We start from the raw sequence: 26,589 nt of genomic DNA, 5'->3' as shown, positions 1-26,589 counted from the left end.
CAAACTGCCACCATGAACATAATTCTGTGAAATTGTAAAACATAAATGGAGAAGCAAAAGGAATAGTGGGATAAACAGCATTCTTGGACAATAGCAGAGTATTGCATCCAGGAAGCGTTCCACATGCTATGTTTAGCTATTTCAAACAGGCTTCATGACCTCTGACCTCTCACACAGGAAGTGGGAAGCCAGAGTGGCCAAGGAGAAGACAAAACTGGAACAAAAGAAAAATTCGGGGACGATGCTATGCAGAGAGGAAATGGGTGGAGAAGCCCTCACCTCCCATTACCGAAGCTTGGGCTGCAAATAGGGACTCATTTACAGTGAGGGAGTAACAGCCTTGTAATCTTTTCTTAGCCAAAGCCTCCTGGGACAATTAGAACCTGGCTGAACTCCAGGGCTGTTGGAATGCGCAGAGACGTACGGCTTTCTGTTCACTGCCCAGTGCTACCACAGAAAAAGGTGGCAGTCAGAGAGAAGGAACTGTGTGAAAGCTGGATCTCGAACAGAAATAGTCACCCTGTCTCATTGTTTCTTTGAAACAGTCACTGTCTTATGGTTCTCCTTCACCTGGAGAAGTAGGCCCCAGCTGTCTGGACTGAGATGTTTTAGAACAGCCGTCACCTGGTGAACTTGCAGAGGTTTGCCATTTTTAAAATGCTCCAATAGCTTTGCTGCTTTTAGCATTCTTCGATAGGCTTCCTGTCAGTCCCTTGTCCTTTTGGAAATTGTGAGTTAATATATTAATTTTCATAAATTGGAAACATGCTTTCTACCTGTCACACATCCATCAGCAGATTTTGCACAGGATTATCATGATGCTTGCACAAAAAACTGATAATTTATCTAGGAACGTTTAATATACTGTACTTTATAGAGCAGTTCAGAACAAAAGTTGTCTCTGTCCTCTGCTTTGGATTTTTCCATTTTATTGGACAGTATCCGATCAAACGCAGTTAATAGATGAGCTATGTCAACATGGTGTCTGATGGGAAATTTGTTGGCTGTTTCTAAGGCCTGTTCCATACTGTTAATTTTCATAATGTATTACACAGTCGAAACAAACTTTTTGTCAACTTGTCTCATCTACCATGAACTGGAAACCTAGCAACTGGACTATTGTCATTTTATTCAGTATGAAATAGAGCCATATGTGGGTGTTGAAATAAACAGTGTGGGAAAAGTCAAGAGATTTGTGTCAATTTGGGATTAAGTTACGTAAATGAAAATGGGTTTGGGGCTGTGCAATAGCAGTGGGAGATGATTAAAAGAATCTGAAACTTTAATATCCATGTTTTGGTTTAGTAGGGTGATTATTATAATTATAATTATGATTATTTCACAAATGTCTTATGGAGGTAGTGCTCACAGCTAAATAGGATTGGAACTGGGATTTTTTGTGCCATGTGCCATGCTCATTTTTACTATTTCACAGGAACAAAAATTGATCCAACAGCCCCTTGGTGTGTGTGCGTGTAAAGGCTAACCCATTAGGCATTGACCAAACAGTGATTGCTAGGAAATAACTGGAGAAAGCCTGTGAGTGAACAATTATTGCATTGTGATGAATGTCTTAGATGTACTTGCAGATGCATTCAGCATCATTTCAGGTCTTCCTAGGTGTAAATGAAAACAAATGCTCTTTTTGTAACACTGCCATCTATTGGCAAACTGTATATAGATCCAGCCCAATTTTCTGTTGGACGTTCAGTCATTCCTGTGTGCTAATTTTGCTTCTCAGGGGTGAGCACTTCTTTGTGAAAATGGTAGTGTGGCATAATGGTTAGGGAACTGGAACTTAACCTGAATTTCTGAAGTATTTCATCCAGCTGTATAGATGGTGTGTTGTAAAGAATGCAAGTTGTTCCATATTCAAGTGTCTCATATAATGTGAAGGTTGAAGACTGAAATAGAAAATTCTTAAGCAAGTATTATATATTAACATAAAAAGGCAGTTTAGAAAAAATAATAACAAGGAAGAAAAAGACTAAGTATCTGTCCTCCCCTTTGACGTGCAGTTTGATATTAATGGAAATGCACTTTTCATCCTACCATTCTATCCAAGTCCGACAATGTTGTGATAACCATCTATGTGCGGACAGCACTAACTACTCAGTCTTACGTAACAATAACTTGCCACTTCATTGAAGATTGGGTTAGTATGTGTTAACCTGTGCAGGGAGCAAAGAAGCACACAATCATTATGGAAAAACATATAGAAACGCTTGTTTTTCCTTTTAAACCTTCGAATCTTGTCATCTTCACTGATTCAAGTAGTGGCGTTTTTTATTGGCGATATCCGACATCAAACGGTTACAAAAGCGATCTGTCTGTAATTGCCCGTTTCAGACAGCTAGTCATCAGAAGTGTGTTTCGTTCACATTCTTATGCAGGACTATGTTACTGATCAGATAAATTTACTTTTGGTGGAGCTAAGCGTGGTTGGACATACCCAATGGAGTTAGTTGTAGAAAAGCGTGTGCCGGACTATCCAATATCAAGAAATAAATTTTAAAAATTTAATCCAGGGTGCACTCGGTATTATGCGAAGCAGTGTCATTTATAAGAAAGATATAATTGAGGGTCTGAGTATCTTGGAGACTGACCCTTGTGTGAGATGAATGAAATGGAACCACTCCACTGTTCCATTTTTAGCCCAACACTCATTTTCTTTCCCAGGTTTTTCAAGATGTTGAAACAGCTTCAGCTTGGTACCTCAGGTACATGCAAATAAACTATGTACTTGTTTTATTTCAGTGGTTCACAAGAGCATGATTAATTCATTTATATTTAAAAAACAATTAGTTACCAATCTTCTTCTGAAATTAGCATCTCATCTTAAATAAGGTGTGTGGGTTGCCTTGTACAAAACCAGAATAGAATATTTTTCAACAGTACATAGCTCTGATTTGATGATTCTCTAATGTAAGCTACCTATATTGTTTCCATGGTACCATGGTAAGACTGGAAAAAAAAAAAAACAGATTGGTTTCTTTCATTCCACATTATCATCAAATTTTTATTTTTTTCACAGAAACATTCATTCGCAATGAAAGCACCTAATTCACATTTATTGACCACCATTGTGGAAAATACAAGCATAGGTATAATAGAGATTTTACTTAGATTTATTTCCCCCAGCTAAAGAAATGTGCTACAAAATCAGTAGCTTTGGATTCTTAACAAATTCAGCTAACCAAACTGTTGTTGCATTTGCTGGATATAATGGCAGTAGTTTGATTTATTAATTAATAGAGCAGGGAAATGGCTTGCGGTTCTTATTTTGCTCCGAAGACAGAGAATCAATAAACATTGTGCATTCTGTTTGAAGCCATATAAAGTCATCAGTCAAGCTCGCATGAAACCTATGCTAATAGGGAGTTCCTGTCTGAGGGCTGAGGCTTGATGCACATTTGGTGCTTGTGATGGTTTAAGCCTTATTTGCGCATGACCATTCTTGATGACTCAGTTGTCAGCAGAGCTTTTTAAAATAATTATCGCGTACAGGATGATATGCAAATGAGAGCTTTCTGCTCGTATAAATTTTAGTTGCATTTTTTCTCATGTGGTTGCAGTACAAAAGGCTGATACTTTGAGTTTCTTAAGACATAATAAAATGACAGGGAAATACGGGAATGAGCATATGAAAATAGCACTATTAAACTAGATTGTGCTTTAAGGCAAACATGGTATTAAAATTAATCTGCATGTATAAATATCATTCTTAGCATCCCGTCAGCAATGTGAATCATCTCGCAATCACGCAAATAGAAACTTCATTCAACGGCATTCGTTTTCATAAATTAGCCCTGCCATACTGAAAATGAAAAAGAGAATTCTTAAAATATAAATAGTTTTTTTTTTGCCAAAAAGTAAATTAATAATCAGTGTGGATTTTTTTTTTTATGTACCAAAAAAAGTATGTCTGTTCAAAATTTTAAAGCATATCCAGATTGCACAAACAAATCACATGGCTTCTGTTTGCAGCCAAAGCTCAAACCACATAACAGTCCCACTTAAATTTTTGTCCTCTAAAAATGTCTGCCAAACAGTCATCGTGGGTGGGACTTTTGTTGAAGGTGGTGTAAATCCAACTGCATTCACCTGCTCAGTCATAATTATTGTGGCGAGCAGGCTAGCTAAATCGCAGCAGGAGATGCATTGTGGAGATGCAAGTTTGATTTCTGAGTGAACATTTACATTTTCCAATTAGCAATGCAATTTGAAATATTATTTACAGGACCTAATTAACAACGAAAAGGAAAATACTGTATTCAGTACAGAAAACATTTCAGAATTGGATAATACCAGCTAACACTACATCACCGGTGACCATGTTCTTCAAAGTCTCCAGTGTTCTTTCTAAGAGATGTGACATCTGCAAAGTCATTTTTTAAATAAATATTTATGGATCAATTTGAAATTTTTGCTTTTCATTTTACATGTAGAATTTCAGATGTCAATATGCCAGTGTCTTACAATATGCAGAGGGAAGGACAATTGAGCACAGTTCCCTAATATAATAGTTATAATAGTTTGCCTCTTCATGGAAACCTGTAGTTTTTTATTTAACATATGGTGGTGAATAGCACTCTTCTTTAAGTTATTGAGAAGATCTTTGGGTCACTATTGCTCATTATTGCATTGTATTTCCAAAAAGTGTACTAAAAATGTAGGCTACTCTTTTTTTAATGGGGGGGGGGGGGGGGGGGGGGGTTAGGCTTAAGGTTTCCTAGTGGGACGCTGTGAAACTGCTCAAGGAACCCCTTTATTTAATCTTGAGAAACAGGCTAATAGGTTTTTTTTTTGGATGGTCATTCTCTGTAATGATTTATTAGTAGAATTTGTATTCACGTTCAAACGAGAGTCTTGTATGTTCTCTAGTCAGAGTTTGGGAGCTATGTGAGATTTTTCACAGGAGGGCAGATGGTGTCTCAGCAAATGGAGCACCACTCTGTACTAGCCTAAAGGCAAGAGCCTTGTGTCACCGTAAGACCATTCTGCAGACACTGTAGGCCTCATTATGGAAATTCCTCATTCTAATTCTGGACTAACACTAAACAAATTTTGCCTGGATTTTCACTTGTTACATGTGGGTGGTTCAGGGACTGCTAATAATCTCATACATAAATGTTTGTTAGGAACTTGTAACAAAAACGAAAGCACAAGTACGTCCTTCTCAGGACAGTTTGAACACGCACAGGATAGCTAGCTTAATTTTCATTGTGCAATTATTTGGGCTTTATTTTACCTCCAGGTCTCTCTGAACAGATAATATTTGGTGTCCGTTTCTCCCCAACCATTGTCTCTTCCATGTTTTTTTGCATTTTGTCCTCTGTTTTTGACAAAATGAGTGCAAGAAAAAAAACAGTCCCCTCTGGCGTGTATTTGCGAGACAACCGAGTTTCAGGATCCCTGTCGTGAAAGATTTTGTCATTTGCGAGTCGCAAACGCGTTCGATTGTGTAGCGTGAGCTATTGTTGTATTTTTGAAAGAGATGTGATTCCAACATTCTGAAATACAATGTTATCAAGCTCCCGACATTGCTAGCCAGAGCAAAATATCTAGTCGTTTTGTTGGTGCATTAGCTTCGTCTTCTTGGTTATAGGTAGAGTTGAGAACGGAGGAGGAGATGTATTTGATTGTAAACCCAGGAGTAAAGCAAGATAAGAAATCCTGCATAGTATGCCTTTAAAGTAGACTTTCAAATAGTATATTAGTAGTATGGTATCCAGGGATGAAAATAAAGTATACTTTTCATAAGTACATTAAAATACCACTATAATTATAATTGGAAGTATACTTTTAAGAACTACATTTTAAATGTATTTTAAGTACGAAAGGTATAAGTACACTTAACAGTTTTGCATACTTAAATTATACCTTTAATACACACCAGCATACTGTTTCTTCGCTTGGAAAATGACATTTAGGTTAAACTACTAAAGGCATTGTAGTGACAGGGACTTGATTTATTGCTAGCAGGCAAACGGAGGGATGACCAATGTAGACCGGCAGTAATATTGGGTGTTTATTGCATAATTGCAGATTACATAATACACAAATATGTTTTAACCCAGTCAAATGACAGAAGAGCAAGGATGATTCAGCATGTGTGTTAATGTACTTGACCTCCATCAATATGACATTGCTAAAGATACATTTACGCAATACATGCATGAATACATGTATGTGTTCTCAGGTCGTCACGTTTGGACACACACATACACGCAAAGCTCTCCACTCATTACGCATGTGGGACCCGAGGCAGTACTACAGAGAGCAGCGGCAGTGTCAGGAAAACTCAGAGCGCAGGACCTCGCAACTCAGGCGGAGCAGAAGTGACAGGTTCACAGACTGAAGAACAAGAGAGAAAAACAAAACTAGAGGGAAAATGAAACGGCAGGGTTCAGTTGTACACGGCGAAATGTACTGATTTGTTCCGCTTTGAGTGGAAAATGTGCATGGCTCACGGAACGTGACTGGAATTCCAGATGAATTCGGGAAGATGATAGTAGCAGATAATTGCATTTGATGATCAAGTTTTGCTTGTTGAGGGTTAGTATTAAAACAGTTATTGACAACCACATACTTTAATACCAGTAAGGGAGAATGAAGAAATGGCGCCGTTTGTCCATTATTATTATAAACTACAAATATTATTTTACAGCAATGTTTAAGACAAAGTTATTGAATGTCTTAGGAAGCTAATATATGTAGTGTTGATGTATAAGCTCAAAACACGCGTGCAGCGCTTTGTAACGACCATGTCTGATTTATGAGTGAAGGGTTTTGAGTTGGTTTGGGATTTCGACTAAATGGCTAAATATACACCGTACCGTAAAGGCTCCCCCTCTTTTATTTGATTGATTGCTATGTCCCTTCGCTGCCTTGCTGCTGGTTGCTGATTAGCATGCAAGAAGGGCCGCCTTGGATACCGTTCACTGCTTCATACTGCGAGTTGCAGCAGCACCAGTCTTTCAGTCTCTTACGCCAGCGTCAGAAAAGTGCTACATAGCTACAGTAGCGTATCTACCGCGCGAGGGAAGCCGTCAGACGTCGTGTTTTGACCAGAAGAGACATTAACGGTACTGACTCTGATGATGATGAGGATGATGATGGTGAGGATGATGATGCTTCTGTTGGCGAGATTTACAAATGAGCTACGATAAGAAAGAGTAAGAAGACAAGCTTATAAGAACAGAGGCTATTGGTGTTATTGTCTTTTTTCCCTTTTATTATTAGAATGGATGCATGGAGTTTCACAGAACCTAGGTTGACTACAGAAAACAACCTCCCTCCTCAACATCTTGAATATTACAGCTTCCTGCATTGCACCATGACCTTGGACGTACAAACGGTGGTTGTGTTTACAGTGATCGTGGTGCTGGTCCTTGTGAACGTCCTTTTAATGTTCATCTTGGGTACTCGTTAATGGAGATACTCTTGAGCGTCTGTTTGCCCGTCCGCGCTGAGGTAGCCTACATACAGCAAATATACTGTGGAATGAAGGCAGCGAGTGCGCGTACACACAGAGCGAGGGACACTCGGCGCTCCAACATGGCTACACAGTGATATGAATGACGCTGGTATATTATATCTATCCCTAAATATTTTGTCCATGTCTTGTCTTTTGAATGAATGTAAGCGTAGCTGATGATGTTGGTGGTGGCAGTTGTTGTTCTTGGTTAGATATTTTAGGATCAGTTTGTGATTTAGGATCCACCTTTTATTTTTATCTAGTCCTTTTCTTTCATTATCGTTCTCCCCCTTCCGTGTTGTAAATTAATTTTATGTAGATTTGCAATGGACGATTCTGAGTGTGCGAATTGCAAGTTGTCTAGACACAGCACAGTTTATTTAATGGCGTAATGGCTTGATTGGATATTATCCTTGCCAATTGATTCGGATCCTGGCCATATAATAGCCTCATTATATTTCGGAGGGTTCGGGTTATTGATTTCACTGACATTTATCGAATTCACACTCACGGTGTGGCATCTGCATTCTAATTGATAAGCTTGTATTTTTTATGATGACAGCAAACATAACGCATGCTACCATCTTTCCATATTGTGAAACATCATCGAATACATAACTATAATAACGGGTTTTATTTCGTTGTTTTCACGAAACACCTTTTTATATCGAATATGTTTATCATAGTCTATATGCAAGTATCTGGACATTTCAGGTTAGACCGCTATCGTCGTAGTATATGTGTTTCCGTGTAGTCTGGGCACGATCCATGCACTAGTGGGTACTCATTAGCAGGTTCATGTATCTTATTTACATTTGTAGAGGATTGCTTTCTTCCTTTAGAATGTTTTTACATAAATGTTTTTGCATTTTACTGTAGCATAATGAGACATTCCTTAAGTGTTGGAAGATAATTGGAAGATTGAGCATCCTGTCGTTTCTCTAATTACTGTAAAAAGCTTGACCGAAATGTGATCATATAGTTTACTTTGGCTGTCTACGACTGAAGCTGTCTTTTTTAAAATAGGAAACAGCCAGCACTACTTGAAACAGCCTGCTTTTAAAGATAGTTATCGGAACCCCATTTGTCTTTTTCACTTTATTTATCTGGCCATATTTTGTACTTTTCTGTCAGACCTGGCACACAGTAAAATGTCCAGTGTTTATTCAACTCTAACAGATAACATTTGGTTCCACTCTGGACCAAATGTTATCTGTTAGAGTTTAATTAACACTGGACATTTTACTGTGCAGTTACTCGTGTTTGTAATTCACAATACATTTCCCGTTGCTTGCCTTCTGTGTGAGACTTTAGCCTAGCGTTCGTTTGTTACTCCACCTCCCTTTTAAAGCGTTGTCTTCATACAATTGTTTTAAGGATTTAATTTGCATACGAGAGGCATCGCAGCAAGATTATTTCTGTATATCCTGTACCAGTTGCAAGGTAGGGTCAATGGAATTTCTTTCCAGTGACGTTTTTTTTGCGATGCAGTAAACCGAATGAAGTGATTAATCGCAGTTCTTAAAATTTCCCGTCAAATTGAACAAATTGAAATCTCATGGCTGTTCCTAGGGATTGCGCACGGGAAGTGCACGTTGTCATAGTAAAACAGAGGTGTGCATAATTAATGTGGATGATGATTTCACATGGGGAAGCATGTGATACTAAAAATAGCCTTTTTTATATTGGAGCATGCATATGGATTCAGTTTTAGTAACAAATAAGCTATTTCAGAAGCAATGTGGAAGTGCAGAACACCCGTGTGTATTTTGGGAAGGCATATCAATCCATTTATGATGGTCCCACGCCATTTTCTGTAATTTAAAGAAGCCAATTTTGTTACTTACACAGTAAAATGTTCAGCGTTAAATGACCTCGTATAGTGTACATGTGGTCCCTATTGGACTTGTGTGCATTATTTTAGAGTTGAATTAAGACTTTTGCTGTATAGATGTTAGAACCGATTGCCAATATAGGCCATGTATCATATCTATTTATACATATAATTTTACTGTAGTTGCATGCCATATATCTAGGTTTGGTTACTCCTAGATATTACTCCTTGTCTATTATTTATTTATGTTCTGCATGTTCTAAGTGTGTTTGCACTGCTCATAAATTGTTGAATGCGTGTGTTGTGTGCTTTTAAGGCAAACAGAAAACTGTTGCTTGAAATAATACATTATTAATCAGAAACCAATCATACTGCTTTGGTACTATGGAATGTGACAGTTTATAATGCATCATGAACACAGCGCATTTATGCTTTGCCTCTTATTGTGTAAACAAGCCGATGAAGCAGGAATGAATGTTTAAATGCAAGATTTTAGGCGATGCGTTCCTGTGCTTTTGGGCATGTGCATGTGAGCGCCGGTTCTCAGTTAGAAAAGACTCCAGTGAGGATGCAGTTCAATAGCCTCTGATTATGTAACATGTTCATTAATCTATCTCGCTCAGCGGTGCGACTGCAAGGCAGTCCGTGTGCGGGGAAATATGAATGATGTCGGAACAGTAAGATTAAGAAAGGAGACAAAAGGTCTTCGGTGCTAAATATCTTTCCCTTAACATGGCTGGAAGGCAAGCACATATGATCAAGGACAGAACAGACTGCCCTACATTTTCCATAGGATATGACTATGAAGGAAGCATTTGACTTTCACAGCATACATTATGTTTTGACGTCGGGTAACGTCACGGTGGATGACTTACTGAGTACTGGAGTTTGCTGATGAAGATTTCTGCACTTCCTTGACACCTGGTTTGGATTTACCTTGCTTGTCTTCTCTGTAGTGAGATGGCGAAGTGAACTTCACAGTGTGAATTCACGGTGTTGGGGGTCTAACATATTCCATTTTGCCACAAGCGAACTACAGTGTGTGCATTGCTGGAGTTTGTGTGGGATGTCTCTGAATTCATTCAGTCTTTAGCATTTTGAACTGTCTGTGCATGGCACAATGTCTTAATGATGTCCTTACCAGACAGGAGGTGTTGAGTGATTCCCCTATTAACACCTGAGCTGTGCAGCTGTAATGGAATTTTGGCCATTAATGCCATCCTAAATGGTAGTTTAAGGAAAATGAAATGCATTATCAATTGTAGCAATTAGGTACTGTGTGTGTCAGCCCATGTGCTACAGATATTCACTTCAACTGCAAAGCCCTTTGATGTTCATTTTAAGGCAAATTTAAACAAATGGTATTTTTAGTTTGTTGCACAATTAAATTTTTTATTTTTTTATTTTTTTAACGATTTAATGGAATATAAAGAGCATGATTTGTTATTTAAAGTTAAATACAGGCAACTTTGATGTTAAAAGAGGCCCTTGTTTCAAATCTTCTTCAGGATGGTGATTGTCTCTGATCTTTTTGCTTCTTGACTCCTGTTTGCCCCAGCTTTGTGTCAGCGTCACTTGGGTGGATTCATTCTTCTGATATTTTAAAACCATTCGTATTGTCTTGTTTCCTTTGATTCAACATTAGACAAAGACAGTGGCCCAGCTCTGCTAGGTCTACTTTTCATTTTCTGTTAGAAGTGAAAAACCTCATTTTGAACAGAACCAAAAAAAAAAAAATAGTGCTCATGTTAGTGCAGGCTAGGTACAGAAATCATAGGCTTCCGTTTTTTTCCAAAGATCAGTATAGTTTTTGATTATGAAATGTTGGTATTGTAGCATCTTGTGATTAAATCATTTAAGCCAACAGCTATCAATGAATGTGGAGCAAAATAATGTCATTAGAATAGCTTTAAAAGTTTTGGGGTGGTTTGTTTCATATAGGCCTATATGTAACATATATAATATGGTCACTGGCTTTTTTGGCTGGACCGCAACAGCGGGGCCAGCCCTACAAACGCAAATGTCTGTGACTGACTGAGTGGCTGAGTGATGGAGTTACACCATTGGTCGGCCGAGTTCTGAAGTTACACCTTTGGTCGGCCGGAGAGGTCCAGCCATATATTAGGTTTTGACCTGGTCTTGTTTCAGAGTACACTGAGGTTCCTCCATGGTTCGCCATGTTAAAATTACAGTGGTTCATTTCATTGATAGACAGGGTAGAGTTCTGAGCAGTAGAGCTCAAAGATGCTCTGATGTTCTAAGATAATTTTACAATTATGCCACGGCTGTAAATGTCAAAGTGTTTCGTGTAATCTTAAGTTCCTGAAGCGGCCTTATCCAAAACATGAAATGAGAGCTTCTCGGGTCGTTTGATCCCCTTACTGATGCAGCTGGTACGTGTGGTTTAGAATATGCAGCCCGAACTCAGGGGGAAAGGAGCTGCTTCCGCCATCTGAGAATAAATGAAAATACTGGAGTTCACATAAACAGAGGGTATTGTTCACATGAACTGTCTCTGTATGGACACACTTAAAAAAGAGTATACTGGCAGTGCAGTGTAATGGTTTGAGAAGTGGGCCCAGAAGTTGCAGGTTTGATTACCAAGTAAGGCACCGCTCTGAGCAAGGTACTTAACTGGAATTGGTTCCGTAAAATATCCAGCTCTATAAATGGATTGTGTCCAAAAAGCTGTGAAAGTTTCTCTGGATAAGAGCATCTGCAAAATGCCTGAATGTAGTGTACAGTAATACGAACTGGAATGAGCAGAGATAGTCATTATACTGTAATACAGAAACAGCTGTGCATCTCTTAATGTTAGGTCATCTTCAAAGCAGTCAAAACTTTAAACATTTTAAATGCAGTATCTTTCAAGACTGAATTGTACCAATACATACACAGACCGTTTCTAATTGTTTTACTGGTTTTTGTGCAATTACTCCTATAGTTGGCTTGAAAAAACACTTAGGCGGCCCGCCTAAGACATTTCAATGCATGAAATACCCTGTATATTACATTATTGCTGGTGAACAGCACTGTTTTATTATTTTACAGCAGATTTTTAAAGTTTTGAACATATAGTGGTACTTCTGATGTATGTCCCATAGTTTTGTGTTGTTTATACACACAGTTGTACTAGATTGACTATATTGGCCATATTTGACTTCAATTTTAAATTATGGAACACAAGAAAAGTTGAGCTACTCCCTTTTGGAATACTTGCATTTTGTTTCCATCATAATGGTGCATAGATATTGTAAATAATATGCTTATGTGAGGACTTTGAATGTATTACTAGTTCAAACAAAACAATTTAACAATGATCGGCTTCAGAAATGTTCTAAACGCTTAAGTGAAATGCTAATTTTAAATGATTTGTTATAGCTTGCATAATTAACAAGTTGGATTACAGAAAAGGTTTACATGTACAGCCAAAGTACTTTTAGCATCAACTGCCTTAGCCTTTTTCATGAAAATTTAAGTAAGCTATATTACAGAAATGTTCACCCGAGATCTAAGAGCCTGCTATTAGTACTAGTTGAGCTTATTGGTATTTATATTTCCTTCTCAGGGCCTGTCTGGATTAGGTGGGTTTGAAGTCGGGTGACGTGTTGCGATGGTGTTTGTACTCGGGCGCTTTGTAGAAGATGCCAGCGAGCTTCAGAAGCAGCAGCAGAGATAAATAGTCGGAGGTATCATGCAGGGAAAGTTCACTTCCTGAAGTTCTGTGTGTGTTCCATTTGCCCTCACAGTTTGGCCACGCTGAACTTATTACAGCATGAAGGCTGTGCCTTTGTTAAAAACGGCAAGGATATATTTATTTAATGGCAAAAGTTTTAGATGATTCGCTCCTCTCGGTACAGAACGTGTAGAGAAATGTGCTTCTCCTATCTTGTTCTTTAGGTACAGTAATTTATAAAAGTTATTACGATAGTTATTGGGATATAGGTTAAGCCTGTTCCACGTTTTTAATGTCCTGCAACTAAACATGCCAGCCACTGCAAATAAAAATGCAAACATTTCATTCTAAATTTTGGAGAGTTCTGATGTGACAACCAAATCAGGCCCCAGGTCCAGTGCTGCCTGCCGGCCCTCCAGCACCAGATGTACATAAACTATGGGGGGCATGCTGGTGTTTGTCTGTTTATGTGTGAGCCAGACAATGGCCTAGCTTGACTGAAAGACATTTCATCTGAAACAGCGCAGGGTAACTCACAGGCTTAGAGTGTTGCGGATCGAAGTGAAGCAGCAGTGAGCTGTTGTCCCGGTGATGTGCGAAGTAAAGCACTGCAGGACGGAACTAAATCCGTCCTAAATGTATCAAGCGGGGGCCACTTGTGAGAAATGGGCTTTTTCCAATGAACTTCCCAGTGATTCTGTTCCTGCAGACCATATATGGTGCTCCAACGCCAACTCCAGCAGTGCGGAGTGCAGGCTCAGGTTTATGGAACACACTTCTGGCAGTAAAGGGAGGCTCTGTTATCTGGGAATATTTAGAGTATTACCAATTACACATGTTCTGTGAGTAGCCTGTTCATGGTGCAGGATAGTATGCTTGAGACTTGAGACAGCAGCTACTTGAAGCTTACAGAAGCAGTGTGCATTCTTTGTGGTGCGCTGTATTCTACACAACATAGTGGCAGCAGTGTAATATGATGGTTAGGGAACTGGGCTTGTAAGGTAGTTTCAATTGTTGCTGTTGTACCCTTGAGCAAGGTACTTAACCTGAATTGATTTAGTATGTATACAGCTATATAAATTGATGCAATGCAAAATGCAAATGCTGTGTATAAACTGGCGTAAAAAATGCATGAGAGAGCAGGCACTGTACATTCATCTTATCAAGTGTGTGTCTGAAATTAATGAAATTGAGTGGTGATATTTTTGTTTATATTAAATAGTGGTATTGAACAAAAAGTGTCAGTATAGAAAAAAGAAGTATAGAAAATGCCAAGTTCTGGCTTATAAATAGAAAATATATTTTGTCTGAGGGGGAAATAAATATGAGAATGAATACTATTCAGTCTCATCTTTGTTTTCATATCACGAGTAATGGTTCATGTAATGGTTCATACAGTAGAGAAGCTCGTAAACGAGCCTCTTATAATGTGTTTGCTCTTTGGCCATGACAATATTAGCGGCTGGCTGTGGCAGAAAGGCACTGTTTTTAAAGGGAAAGAAATGTGGCGATCTGATTGGCAATAATGAAACTAAACCCTCATCACACCCACCGTTAATTGATTCCTATCAGACCAGCCTCTTGTATAACTGTACCATAGTTGCACTAAAGCAGGGTGTCACACAATTTCCAAAATTCTGTTGGACATTCACCAGTGCCTTGAGTACAGACTAGCGTTTGACAGTTGCACCTTGACTGTTAAAATAGGCCCCATGGTCTCTTCCTTGTTGACACATTATATTATTGAGTGTTCATTTTTCATTAGCTGTAATAAGTTCCGTATTGTTTGCGCAATGAACAGAATCCAGAAAATATTTGAAAATTGCTGAATATTTGTAGCTCATAATATATTTACAGGGGTTATTATTTTTGCTTATAGGGACCCGAGCTGAGTATTTGCAATTGATATGGTTGTCAGCCTATCAAATAAATCATGCAGTACACTACATAACCAAAAGTATGTGGACACCTTACATCCAACATCTCATCCAAAATTATGGGCATTAATATTTAATATCTACCATTTGCTGCTATAACAACCTGCACACTTCTTTATACTAGATGTTGGAGCATTGCTGCAGGGATTTGCTTCCAGCCAGAAGAGCATTAACAGACGTCTTGGATGGGGTAGAGGTCAGGGTTCTGTGCAGGCCAGTCAAATTCTTCCACACCGATCTTGACAAAACCATTTCTATATGGACAAACGGTGTGCGGGTTGCCTTTTTTTGGCAAGTGGCGCTTTTTTCCACCGTTGGGGAGCACAAGAGTCTCACAAAGCTACTGTGTGCCACACTGTGTGTGAAGTGGGCCTTGCCCTGAAAACTCCTGAATGTCTTTATAACGTTCCCTGGTCGCCAAGAGGTACTGCACTCCAAGGAATGTTTTTACAGAATTGCAGGTAGCCTATTTAATAGGTTATTTTATCGCGCTTTCATGGACCTCTTGAGAGTGATTATATTAATCGGAAATATTTCCACAGCATAGGTAGCCAAATGGGTATCTATCATACATGCACTGTCAGCAAAACCAAATAGCCTACGGGCTAATGTTTAGCCTATGCATGCAGTAGGTAACTTTTTGCACCAATGTCATGGCCAAATGTACTGGCTCAGCCCAATTTTTCTGCTGTATTTTGATTTGTGTTCCAGTCCTTTCTGTATTGCTGGAATTGCTCCTAAATACATAACAAGGAATACTATTACAGCACAATTTTTTAAAATGAGGAGATGCAAAGCACACAGCGCTGATTGTGCACTAGGACTAAATTACAAATTTATGCGCTCAGAAATCAATTCCCAGGCGGCGTTTCTCGCTTTATTTATTTCTGCGCTGTTGCCTTTTTTGTAATTATAGGCTTGTAATCTTTAGAAAACTCCATAATGAGTTCCTGCTGTCCTGCTGTAAATAACACTGCACACTATTTTGCTATTTTACTCTGAATGTTTCAATTGACGTTCACTTGCTCGGACTGTTTAAATAGCCCACGAACGCGCACATAACTACATTGCACCTGGCTTTCATCGGGCTTGAATTAGCTTCAGCTCTCGAGCCGCAATCGAGCTTTGTGAAACAGAACTGATCCAGGCTATGTTCTGGCTAATTCAAGTCAGGTTTATTTTAGTAAGCCTGGATGCTCTTAGCCAGCTTTGTAAAATATTCCCATGGTTTGTTACCCAGGGTGCGTAGGATTCCTGTTGTTTTTATTAGGATTCTTCTTCTTCATCATCATTTTCTTCTTCTCCTCGCTACATTTTCACCCCTTCCCCATTTTCAAAAACTCTTGATATTTGGCACGCATGTTTGGTATGGCTGCCAATTTATTATGTATGGCACCCATAAATCTGACACTGTAGTTGGTGCTGCATCCATAGTGTCCACGATATTGGATTTTCTGCCCTTTAAATTTTTCTTCCTGTAGTTGTGGTGCAATTTTACAATGGTTTCTTTTGTTAGCAAAAATATAATGTATAAATCTACTGCCTCTTGATCTTCCTGGTCTTCTCCTTTTAACATGTACTGTACACACACTTGTACATGAACTCTTCGCGTCTTGTGCCCTCCATTTTTGTGGCTGAATATTTAAACTTACAGTTCTTTACTTTCAGGTCGGAAAATGCAGTTATTACCCTTTTAGAGTAGTTTTAGAGTAGTGCTGGTCTGTGTTGTTGGGTGGGGTTGCTGTGTGGCTCATTTGGTTAAGGCACCAGACTGTGCTGCATGGACGAGACCCACACTCTCAGATTGAATCTGGACCACGCCCGTGCTGGTAGCGCCATAGGGAAGGGTGTAATTGGCGACTGTGTGGGAGGACTCAGACGGTTAGGCGACCCCCACTGGTTGGTCGGGCGCCCATTGACTACATGCCAAAAGCCGCACACGAGATGTCTTCCTCCCAATCAACTCAACCTTGGCTGTGGGCCATAGAATGAAAAGAAGCAGGCTGGTGGTGACACCACATGTTTTGGAAGATAACATCTTCAGATCAGCAGTCGGGATCACGCATAGACACGACTTCAACTAGTTAATTGGGCTTTCCATATTGGACATGTTCAGCTCCACTTTGGGCAGCAGTTTCATTGAAAATCAAAAGATTTGTACTGTTAGGTTTGTAAAAAATAATGCAAAATTAAAATAAAAAAAACACTATTTGTGAACCCCTATTTAGGAAGTAGCATAAGCCTTTGAGCTTGTTTTGGAGTTATTCTTGTCCTCTGCTGCTAAATATAGTGCTGTTTTTTTTCTCCTCCATTCCAAAACCGTGCAGACAATATGTCCCTTGTACAGGAAAAGAGAAGGATCAGACAAACAAGGTCCACCAAAATGATCTCAGTAGTTATAAAGGAAATTTATGGAAACCTTCCATGTAGCTACATGATACAGGGTGCTAATTGATTTACCAGCAATGTAAGGCACAGTATATTGGCAAAGCATTCTTTAGTGTTCAGAGTATTACAGTGCTATTAAAAGGTCAGTATCCACTGTTTGTGATCTTTGCTATCAAATTCCAGGGGGGGATTTGGGCTCTCTGTCTGATGGATGATCCAGATTTGTAGGATTTTTGTTTTATCAAGACACAAATTGGAATAGTTTGAAACATTCATGGATTCCTATTGTTTCCATCGACACAAACGTGGATGATTTATCTTTTGCCAAGATCAACAGCAAAAACTGACATGCAGCAAGTAGTTTGATCATCAAACAATGTTTTAAACACACAAAACAGTGAGATACTCATGAGCACCGTGCATCTTGAGCTCTGCTCTGTTCTGTAGAACTGTTCAGTGAACAGGGGGTTTATGTATTATGTAAGATTATGTATTCAGCCTACATCACCTCATGTGTGTATTTAGCCTACATCATAACATTTTGGACATGATGTGACCATATGCAGTTTGCACAATAACTTTGAGTTTTCTAGTGTTAATTCAAGGATTCTCATGCATGATTTGGAGTGTGATGGCTAAAAACTCTGCCTCACAGACTGTTTGAAAATGGTTGCCTTGAGGGGGCTGCTGGGTAGCGTACTCTGTAAAAGTGAGCACCACCTGTCTTGGATCGAAGCATGAGTGAGCACCACGGTCTCGGATCTAATCGGACCCGTGCCAGTGGCGACTGTGGTTGGCAGCCCCACAGGGCCGGTGCATAACTGGCTTCGCGTCACTCAGGGATACGAGAGGGATACTGTTGGTAAGGATGTAGTGCTGTTCATTGCTTAAGCGACTTCTGCTGGCCATCTGGGCGCTCATGGCTTGCAGCGCTGCACACATGTATGTATAATCCCCTGTCCCTGCTCTGTGTGTGCATGACTTGGAACTGTGGTGCGATAAGAAGCAGCTGGCAGGCGTGTTTCGGTGGAGAGCCGCGGATTGCCTACGCTCTCGAGCCAGCAGCAGCGGCTGCGTATATCCATGCTTGTAAATAGTTCACGAATTGGACATGCCAAATTTGGGTGGGATTGGAGATTCCAAATTATTTCCAAAAAAAAACAAAAAACAAAAACGAGCTCAAAATGGCATAAAGTGTAGCAGTATTATGGATGCAGATGGCTGACAACAGTAAGCTAAATATTATTCCAGATCAGGTATTCATTCAAACTAAACAGGAAATTTCCCAAAGGAATAGCCACTGCTTAAAACAGAATTTTAGAACAATTATTCTCTGTTCCTGTGGTAGTAAGAATTATTTGCTAAGAAGAAAAGTTATGTAGCAAATGTAACCTACCTCTTAGCAGAATGAACATGTTTAGAAAAACTTTTTGAACACCGCTTTACTAGTTGCTGTTTATGACAGTCATTCCCCAAGCCAAAGACAAATTTGGTAGTGTCTGTAGTGTATAGAACTTTAAAAAAAATAATAAACTATTACATCAAAAGATAAGGTAGATTAGAAATTACATATAAATATAGCTGCCAGTAGGTAAGCTAGATGCAGTATTGCACATGATTAAAGTTAGGCTGTTGGTGCAATCTCCCACAATAGTGTAAATGGGGCATACATTAGCCCTACAGATATCGAGCTTCGCCTCGGCCACATCACCATCCCGTCGTACACGTAAGGAATAAAGCACGATGGGCTGTCCCGTTATTGGAAAACCCTCTGAAACGGGTTTTGAATGCCAGCTAGCTTTATGATAGTGTGATGTCCGGGGGCTGTTCCGGCAGGCTGCACCAGCAGCTCCCAGAATGCACAGCGCGTGGACTTTTGCAAATACTGTAAATTGTAAATACGTGTAAAAAGTGAATTTATCATGTGTAAATGTGTGTTCTTGTGCTAGCTGAATTGTGTTTGTTGCTTTTACTTTAGTTTGAAAAAACTAGGCGTTGGAATAAATATAAATATGTGTTACCCTGAGCGAACCAGCGGTGCTGTACTGGGGGGCTTCTCTGCTGTTTGCTATGGCGAAGTGTGAATCTGAGGATTGTCTTACTTCCTGTTTTGTTCCTCAATAAAGTTTCATTGAGTTTCGAACTGCCTACAAGCAGCTTCGTGATGGAGCATTGTCTCGCTAAAATAGCTTTGGCCTCACTTGTTATCTAGCCTATATTCAAATTCTTGGTTTTAGGTCAGAATGGTCTCATGGCACGCTTGCTGTCCCGGCTAGCTAGCTAGCTGACTATTGAATTGTCTTCAAAACGGCGGTTACTATAAACGCAATCGTTCACAAAAATATGGATGAAAATGCGTCCCGTAGCCATTCTGCGCAATGCCTATTCTCTTGTCCAAATAAGGGACCATTCCGTTTTGCGGGATGCGTAAATAAAGCTAGCAACAATAACTAGAATTGTGATTCAACGTTGCCATCAATTGTGAAATTTGACATTGAAAAGAGGAGGGGGTCTAACTACAGTTCAAAAGCGAAAGAATAATGTTGCTGTTTAAACTGCTTTAGAATGCTGGATTTTGTAGCGCATTGATTTTAGAACTGTTAAAAGGCCGAGGTTTCTTCCAGTCCAGTTTTTTTTTCTTCCAGTCCAGTTTTTTAAAATCCAGTCCAGGTTTTTTTTTTTTTTTTTTTTAACTCACAACAAGTTATTTCTCCGTAAAGGGACACCTTGGCCTTTTTAACAGTTCTAAAATCAATGCGCTACAAAATCCAGCAATCTAAAGCAGTTTAAACAGCATCATTATACTTTCGCTTTTGAATTGTTGTTACATCCCCTCCCCTTTTCAATGGAAGTAATGAAAGGCTTTCATTCTGAGAACACCAATGCAATCGGCCCCTTTAAGCGGCTTCCCAGAAGCTCCATCCATCTCTTCCCGGTGGCGGGCTCACGACATGCAGGACTAATGTCTGTTGTCCATTTAGACCGGCCCCTTTGACCTTTTTGTCATTTCACTTCGAGAGACATTCGTGCTTTCCGTTATTTTTCATAGGGAATAACGTTATGCATCAGTACTTTGTCCTGTTGTCTGTGAAAAGGCATTCCTCTGATGTCACATTGAACAAATGAATACGGATTCTAATCTGAATGATTGTGTAGCAAAGGTGGTCACTGAAATTACCCATATTTAATCTGTATTCCAAGGAAGTGAGGAGTTGTTCATAATCTGTCCTTTTTGGAGTGTTTTCTACTTCACCTAATTTGTAGTCTAATCATACTATGGTGCAGTGCCATCTGTAGCTTTTTGGTATTAACATCTGTTTCTCAAAACGCCCTGAATCACCAGAGATGGATGACGAGGCGCACGGTTATATAAAAGTAAAGGGTCCTCCCAAATGTCACGATTACCTTTTTCCCCCCACGCCAATGACTAAAGCTCTCTTCGGAAATTCTTGTGCCAGTTTTTTTTTTTGCTCTCAAACAGTGCATCCCCTCCATCGGTCCCCGCTCGGGTGCATTTGGCGTCATTACCCTTCATTCCTCCCCAGGTTGCCATGTGCATCTTGAGCCTGCAGCCATCCACCCGCTAACTCTTCCTGCCACAGAGCGCAAGTGTAATTGTGGAGATCATTGCCCATGCAATTGTCACAGGGGGCTGCAGGAACTGCACTGATTAACAGCATTAACACAGCGGTGAAGAGGCCTGCCTTGCACAGCGTGCCGCACGCAGCTGGAGGAATCGCGGGGATCGCGTTTGAAGCGCAGCGGCGCGACTGCTGCTCTGCCCCGCCCCGCCGTAGCCCGTGCCTTTGGCTAAACCTCCAAACCCGCTGACAAATTCAGAAATTCCAAGTAGAGTTAATCTGTTAAACTTAAACCATGAGCGTTCATGTGAATTCAGTCATGTGTGGTTAAATGGAGCCGCTCGAGGTGACATCACTCAGATCCCTGATGATTAAGTGGCTTAATTGTTGAAATATGTTAAAATATAAAAATTGTTGCCATCTGGGCGCCTATGGCTTACGGTCTGTGCTCATGTTTGATTGGGTCTCCTCTGCCCCCGCTCTACGTGAGTGGCTTGTGGCTAACGATGTGAAAAGAAGCAGCTGGCAAGCATTGTGTGTTTTGGTGGAGAACCGCACGTTGTCTTCACTCTCCTGAGTTGGCAGCAGGGGTCACACGTGTGAATGCTTGTACATAGTTTGCAAATCGAATATTCCAAATTTGGGTGGGATTGGAGATGCCAAATTAAAATATGTATTTATTGAGTTGTTTTATGCATATATAAAAAAATATGCTGCATACTTTATAAGTTATGCTTGCTGAAAATATTACGGAAAGGAAATTCCAAGATGTAATTTCTGAGATATGAGTCCTACCCTTGCCTTTGACAAACCAAATCTAAGGAACGGAACATCTCCCTTTGCCAAACTTTAACGAGTTGGAGCCCAATTTTTTTCTGATGCAAAGCACCTCATGGACCTTGCTTGTAACTCACTCACTCACACACTCACTCAGTCCCTCACTAATTCTCCACAAGGGGGAGCTCTTAGCACTCATGGTGCTTTGCATGAATGGCATTGGTCTTGTCCAAAATTGCTTACTTGCGTACTGTGGAGTATATGAGTTGAGTACATTGGATGAGAAAGTTAAGTAGGCAAAATTTTCTCAAAATGTAGTGTACTCAAAAACCTGGATGATATACTTATTTCCAGGGTTTCACTGAGTGTATTCGGGAGCACACTTTTCAGGAGGTAAACCATACGTTATTGGAGGTCCCATGAACCAGCGAGGCAGGGCTTTTTACCACAAGGGTGGGACGTCATGTGACGCTTTCGCAATACCGTTGGAAAATGGTATAGAGCCCTGTCACACAAAACACGGCCCTCAAGGTTCAAGAACTGCTAGTTTTCCACCCTCCCTTCACCTGGGAGTCAGGTGTGAATTGGTCCGTTAAACCCGGGCCAGTTTTGGATTTGAGGACCATATTTGAGTATGCATGGTATAGAGCAGGGGTGTCCAGTCTTATCCAAAAAGGGCCGGTGTGGGTGCAGGTTTTTGTTCTTGCCGAGCACTATGACACCTGATTCTACTTGTCAAGGTCCTGATTGAAGGCCATGATTAGTTCATTAGTTGATTCGGGTGTCGTAATGCTGGGCTGAAACAAACACCTACACCCACTCCGGCCCTTTTCGGATAAGATTGGACAGCCCTGGTATAGATAGAGGATATTTTGCGTACCGCCCTTTACTAAAAAATATGCTCTTAACAGGAGGAAGCACGTCTAGTAGACACAACATATTTTTAGGACACAATAGTTAGGAGGTTGTTTCGGACAAGGTCTCTGTGTCCTTGTTTTTAAGGAAAATGGACCGCCCCCCCCTTCCATTATAATTTTACTTTCTGTACAGAGACAGGGAGAAGGTAGAAAGGGTAATAGATAGCCAAGGGATCACAGCTAATAAAGTGCCATGATGAGGGACTGAACCCTTTGTGTATATGACATTTGCGCTCTCTGTATAGTTAGCTGAATACCAGCAGTTTCTGCAGGTCGTATAGCAGTAATGTTCCAGTCTTTCTCTCCGGAGAGCAGCCGGTCGGTTAAGGTACCATTTCATCTCGCAGTTGCATAACAAAAGTAAACAGATGTTCCTGAGCCCTCATTTTTAAGAAATGCCCTGTACAGATTGTTCTGCTGAATTATTTTATAATTCAATGAACAGAACATGGGGACAGCTCTTCAGCGAAGAAAAAAACCAGTAGTGTATTCATATGCAGTCTTAATGTGTTCACATTGTGCAAATGGACAGATGGGGTTGAGTCAGACTACATGTACTGTCTTGTTCACTGTCAGAGTGGACAATATGTAATTTCCCTTGAGGGGTCATCAGGCCTGGACAGAGGTGGGGTTGTGGGGGAGGTGGAGGTGTGGATGAGTGTCAGTGTTGTATACAGTGTTGTGGAATGAAGGAACCACCCTCCTACAGTAAGTCACAGGCTGGGCTACACTGTACACAAACACAGTTCATAAAAGGAACAATTTTCAAAGAATAATTAAGAACATCTTTATTTGTAGGCTTTCCTGCATTTAAACATTCATTAGTTCATGTCAAACACATCAATTGGATAATTATCTGTTGTTTAATTAATGTCACCAGGGTTATTTGGGTAAAATGTGTTAATGAAATGCTGTAACTCAGTCCATTTTGGGAATCCCTTTTTTAGGGATCTCGTCTCTTTAAGAAGGGACAGTGTGTGCTTATGAAGAGACAGAATGTGTTCATTGAAGCTTTTTACATTAAGTTTATGCTTCTCTCTGGTCATTATGTTGTTATTGTATCTATATTGTATTGTTTTGTTCTTCCGATCTCATCCTCCATTATGGGTTTTATTATTTATAGATGCAGACAGGTGACAAATTAAAGGAAAAACCTGAATAAATGAGTGAAGAAACAACAAATGCAAATGCTTCCATACAGGTGTACTGCATGATACAATTGAGCAATTAACATCCTGTCATGCTCTGTGGCATGTATAAAATTGCTGAGCAGGCCCAGTTGACCAGGATTTTGGACCAAGATGGCAAGAGGAAAAGATCTAAGTGACTTTGAAAGAGGGTTCATTATTTGAGCTTCAGTCACAGACTGCTCAACTGGCTAGTGTTTCAATAGGAACAGTGGGGGGCATTTTCCTGGCATGAATTGTGTTCACTTGTCCCCTCAGAGGGAAGGGTCACTACAAATAAATACAATAAATAAGTTATTCTGAGTGATCACCTTTATCCTATGATGAAACATTTCTATCCTGATTGAGGTGGTCTATTCCAGAATGACAGTGCCCCCATGCACAGAGCACGAGGGGTTACTGAATGATTTGATGAGTATGAAAACGATGTGAATGTCAATTGCTATGGCGTTCGCAGTCTCCATATCTCAACCCAATTGAACACCTATGGGAGATTTTGGATCATGTTAGACATCATGTTAGAACATGTTAGAACATGTTAGACATCGCCCTCTACCACCATCATCATAACACCAAACGAGGGAATATCTTTTGGAAGAATGCTGTTCCATCCCTTCAGTAGAGTTCCAGAGACTTGTAGAATCTATGCGAAGGCACAATGAAGCTGTTCTGGCAACACTTTATGTTGGTTTTTCCTTTCATTTTTCACCTCTCTGTATGTGATCTATACTGTTGGACTGTTGATGCTGCCCTTATTGTAGTTGTAATGGATAGATGGGCAGTCTTGGTGTTTCGTCCTATAGTTCCTTAAAAAAAGCACCAATAACAGCTCAAGTCTTTGTGCATCTTCAAAGCATTTACCACTCATATGCAGGAAATGGGAACTGCTCTCCAAAGCTGTGCTGTTTTCAGAATTTTACTGCCATTTGTATTTATGTTGTACCTGCCTGCATTGTCTTCAACAGTCTCCTACTTCAAGCTAACGTTAATGCTAAAGCTAGGAGCCTGTCGAGAATGTAGTAATGTAATATTCTCAGCTGTTTCTGGATAAGGGAGCTAACCCTTACCCACATTAGCCTAATGTGGTGACAATTGAAGCAATGAGTGAGACAGAGGAGTGAGTGCAGTGAGAACCTTGTTAAACTAACAGTCCTTTCTTCTTTCTCTCCCGTGTCACCCCCCCCCCCCCTCACCCCCACCACCCATTCCTGCCCAGTTGATCAGCGGAGGCTCAATTGTAAACGCAGAGGCAGTATGGGATCACGTAACCATGGCCGACCGGGAGTTGGCATTTAAGGCAGGAGACGTCATCAAGGTCCTTGATGCCTCCAACAAGGACTGGTGGTGGGGGCAAATAGACGACGAAGAGGGATGGTTCCCGGCCAGTTTTGTGAGGGTGAGTATGTCTTCAGAGAAGCTCTTCATGTTCACAGTCATACTGTACCTTTCTACCTCTGCTTACTTTTTTTTTTTTTAAGATTTGAAACTATTTTCAGAACCATCACTCTCATTTACAGAAAGCAGTTGCAGACTATATAGAGTCTGTATCTGAATAGAAATCTCAAACCGCAGAATTTATTTACTGACATTTGTATTTACATAATAATTCCAAAGTAGTTTTTTTTTCTTGAGCAAGAACAGAATGACTTCTTGAGAGCTCTTGACATAAATCAGGCTGTAAGAATCTTGGAAGTGCTGACAAGCAACAATGGAGCCTTTTCTTTATTGCTCTTTTATTGTTTTTTTTTCCCAAATGTGTGGTCAAACAAAGGCCTGCCATTAAGACGGTATTTCATCGTATTTCATGGATTCTGAATCCAAGTGTTTTTTTTTTTTTTGTTGTTGTTCTTTTTGAAGGTCGAACCCAACCCTCCTCAACCTCAAACAAAACAAGTTTTCTATATCAACCCTATAGCAGCTCCAAGGTTCCAAAACACAACTTCCAAGGTGCGTTTTTAGCTCACCGAGTCATTGAGTCCCTTTTGAGTCCGTCAGAGCAGTGGTTCCATGAGCATCCTAGCGCATCTTAGTGTCCCATTTCTCTCATTCTGTGCTTTGATGTACTCGTAACAGCAGCAGTGCTTCCACTCACACACGCCATCTTGCGACTCCAGTTAAATTCTATGGAACGTGCAGTTAAAGTGCAGTAGAACCTCTGAGATTCGGAAATGAAGATTGTTTGGGATTCATTTAGAAAATTGCAACTTCTAGAATATGAATCCTTTATAAATTGGATCATTTTACGGTAATCGAATTTGTTTTAAGAGGACATTTATTTTATCACAATCATCGTAATTAAGTTAATAACTAATAGTCTTACCAGTAGTAATCAGGATCTCGTTAGAAAATTAGTTATGTTTTTTAAATTACAAATGATACATCTGCTTTTCAGTAATCTCAATGCCTGTTGGCCTCTAATGAAAATGTATTTCCTGGCATTAATATGTTTACTTTTCTGCATTGTACAGTATGATATAACAATAGTGGCAAAGACATGTCCCTTTATCTCATTTTGACAGTGTTTAGAGTTGAAACGTAACATTAGTCTAAGTAAATAATAAGTAAAATGTGCTTATACGAGTAATATCATACCTTAATAGAAATAAATATTTTGATGCTCATTAGCTTTCATTTCATTTCTAAAGCGAGCCTCATTGTATCATATTTATGTTATTATTTATGTTTGTAGGTTTTTGTCTGGAATTGTTGTTGGTGTTGGTGTCTCAGCTGTAGTACAGTGCATTTTTCCGCAGGTGTTCAGGATGTTGATTGCATTGTTTTGCCAGCCGTATGTGCCTTTTTGTCTCTATTT

The 26,589-nt window shown here is 39.9% G+C and overlaps 1 protein-coding gene across 9 annotated transcripts in view; it reads left to right on the top strand.

Moving 5' to 3' along the window:
* arhgef9a (Cdc42 guanine nucleotide exchange factor (GEF) 9a) overlaps positions 1 to 26,589 on the top strand; it is an 89,544-nt gene that overhangs the window by 33,179 nt on the left and 29,776 nt on the right. For 4 of the 9 annotated variants that reach the window (XM_035432382.1, XM_035432381.1, XM_035432385.1 and 1 more), the window contains 2 exons: positions 24,994 to 25,173; positions 25,635 to 25,724. In XM_035432382.1, the coding sequence (XP_035288273.1) occupies positions 24,994 to 25,173; positions 25,635 to 25,724 (270 nt within the window). Of the gene's footprint in view, positions 1 to 6,875; positions 7,179 to 7,266; positions 7,590 to 24,993; positions 25,174 to 25,634; positions 25,725 to 26,589 lie in introns of those variants that run through there. The other 5 variants (XM_035432390.1, XM_035432386.1, XM_035432389.1 and 2 more) reach the window with 5 other exon arrangements.

Source organism: Anguilla anguilla, chromosome 9 (assembly GCF_013347855.1).
Source record: "Anguilla anguilla isolate fAngAng1 chromosome 9, fAngAng1.pri, whole genome shotgun sequence".
NCBI lineage: Eukaryota > Metazoa > Chordata > Actinopteri > Anguilliformes > Anguillidae > Anguilla > Anguilla anguilla.
Note: the sequence above shows the minus strand (reverse complement) of the source record. Positions and strands in the feature narration are given on the sequence as shown.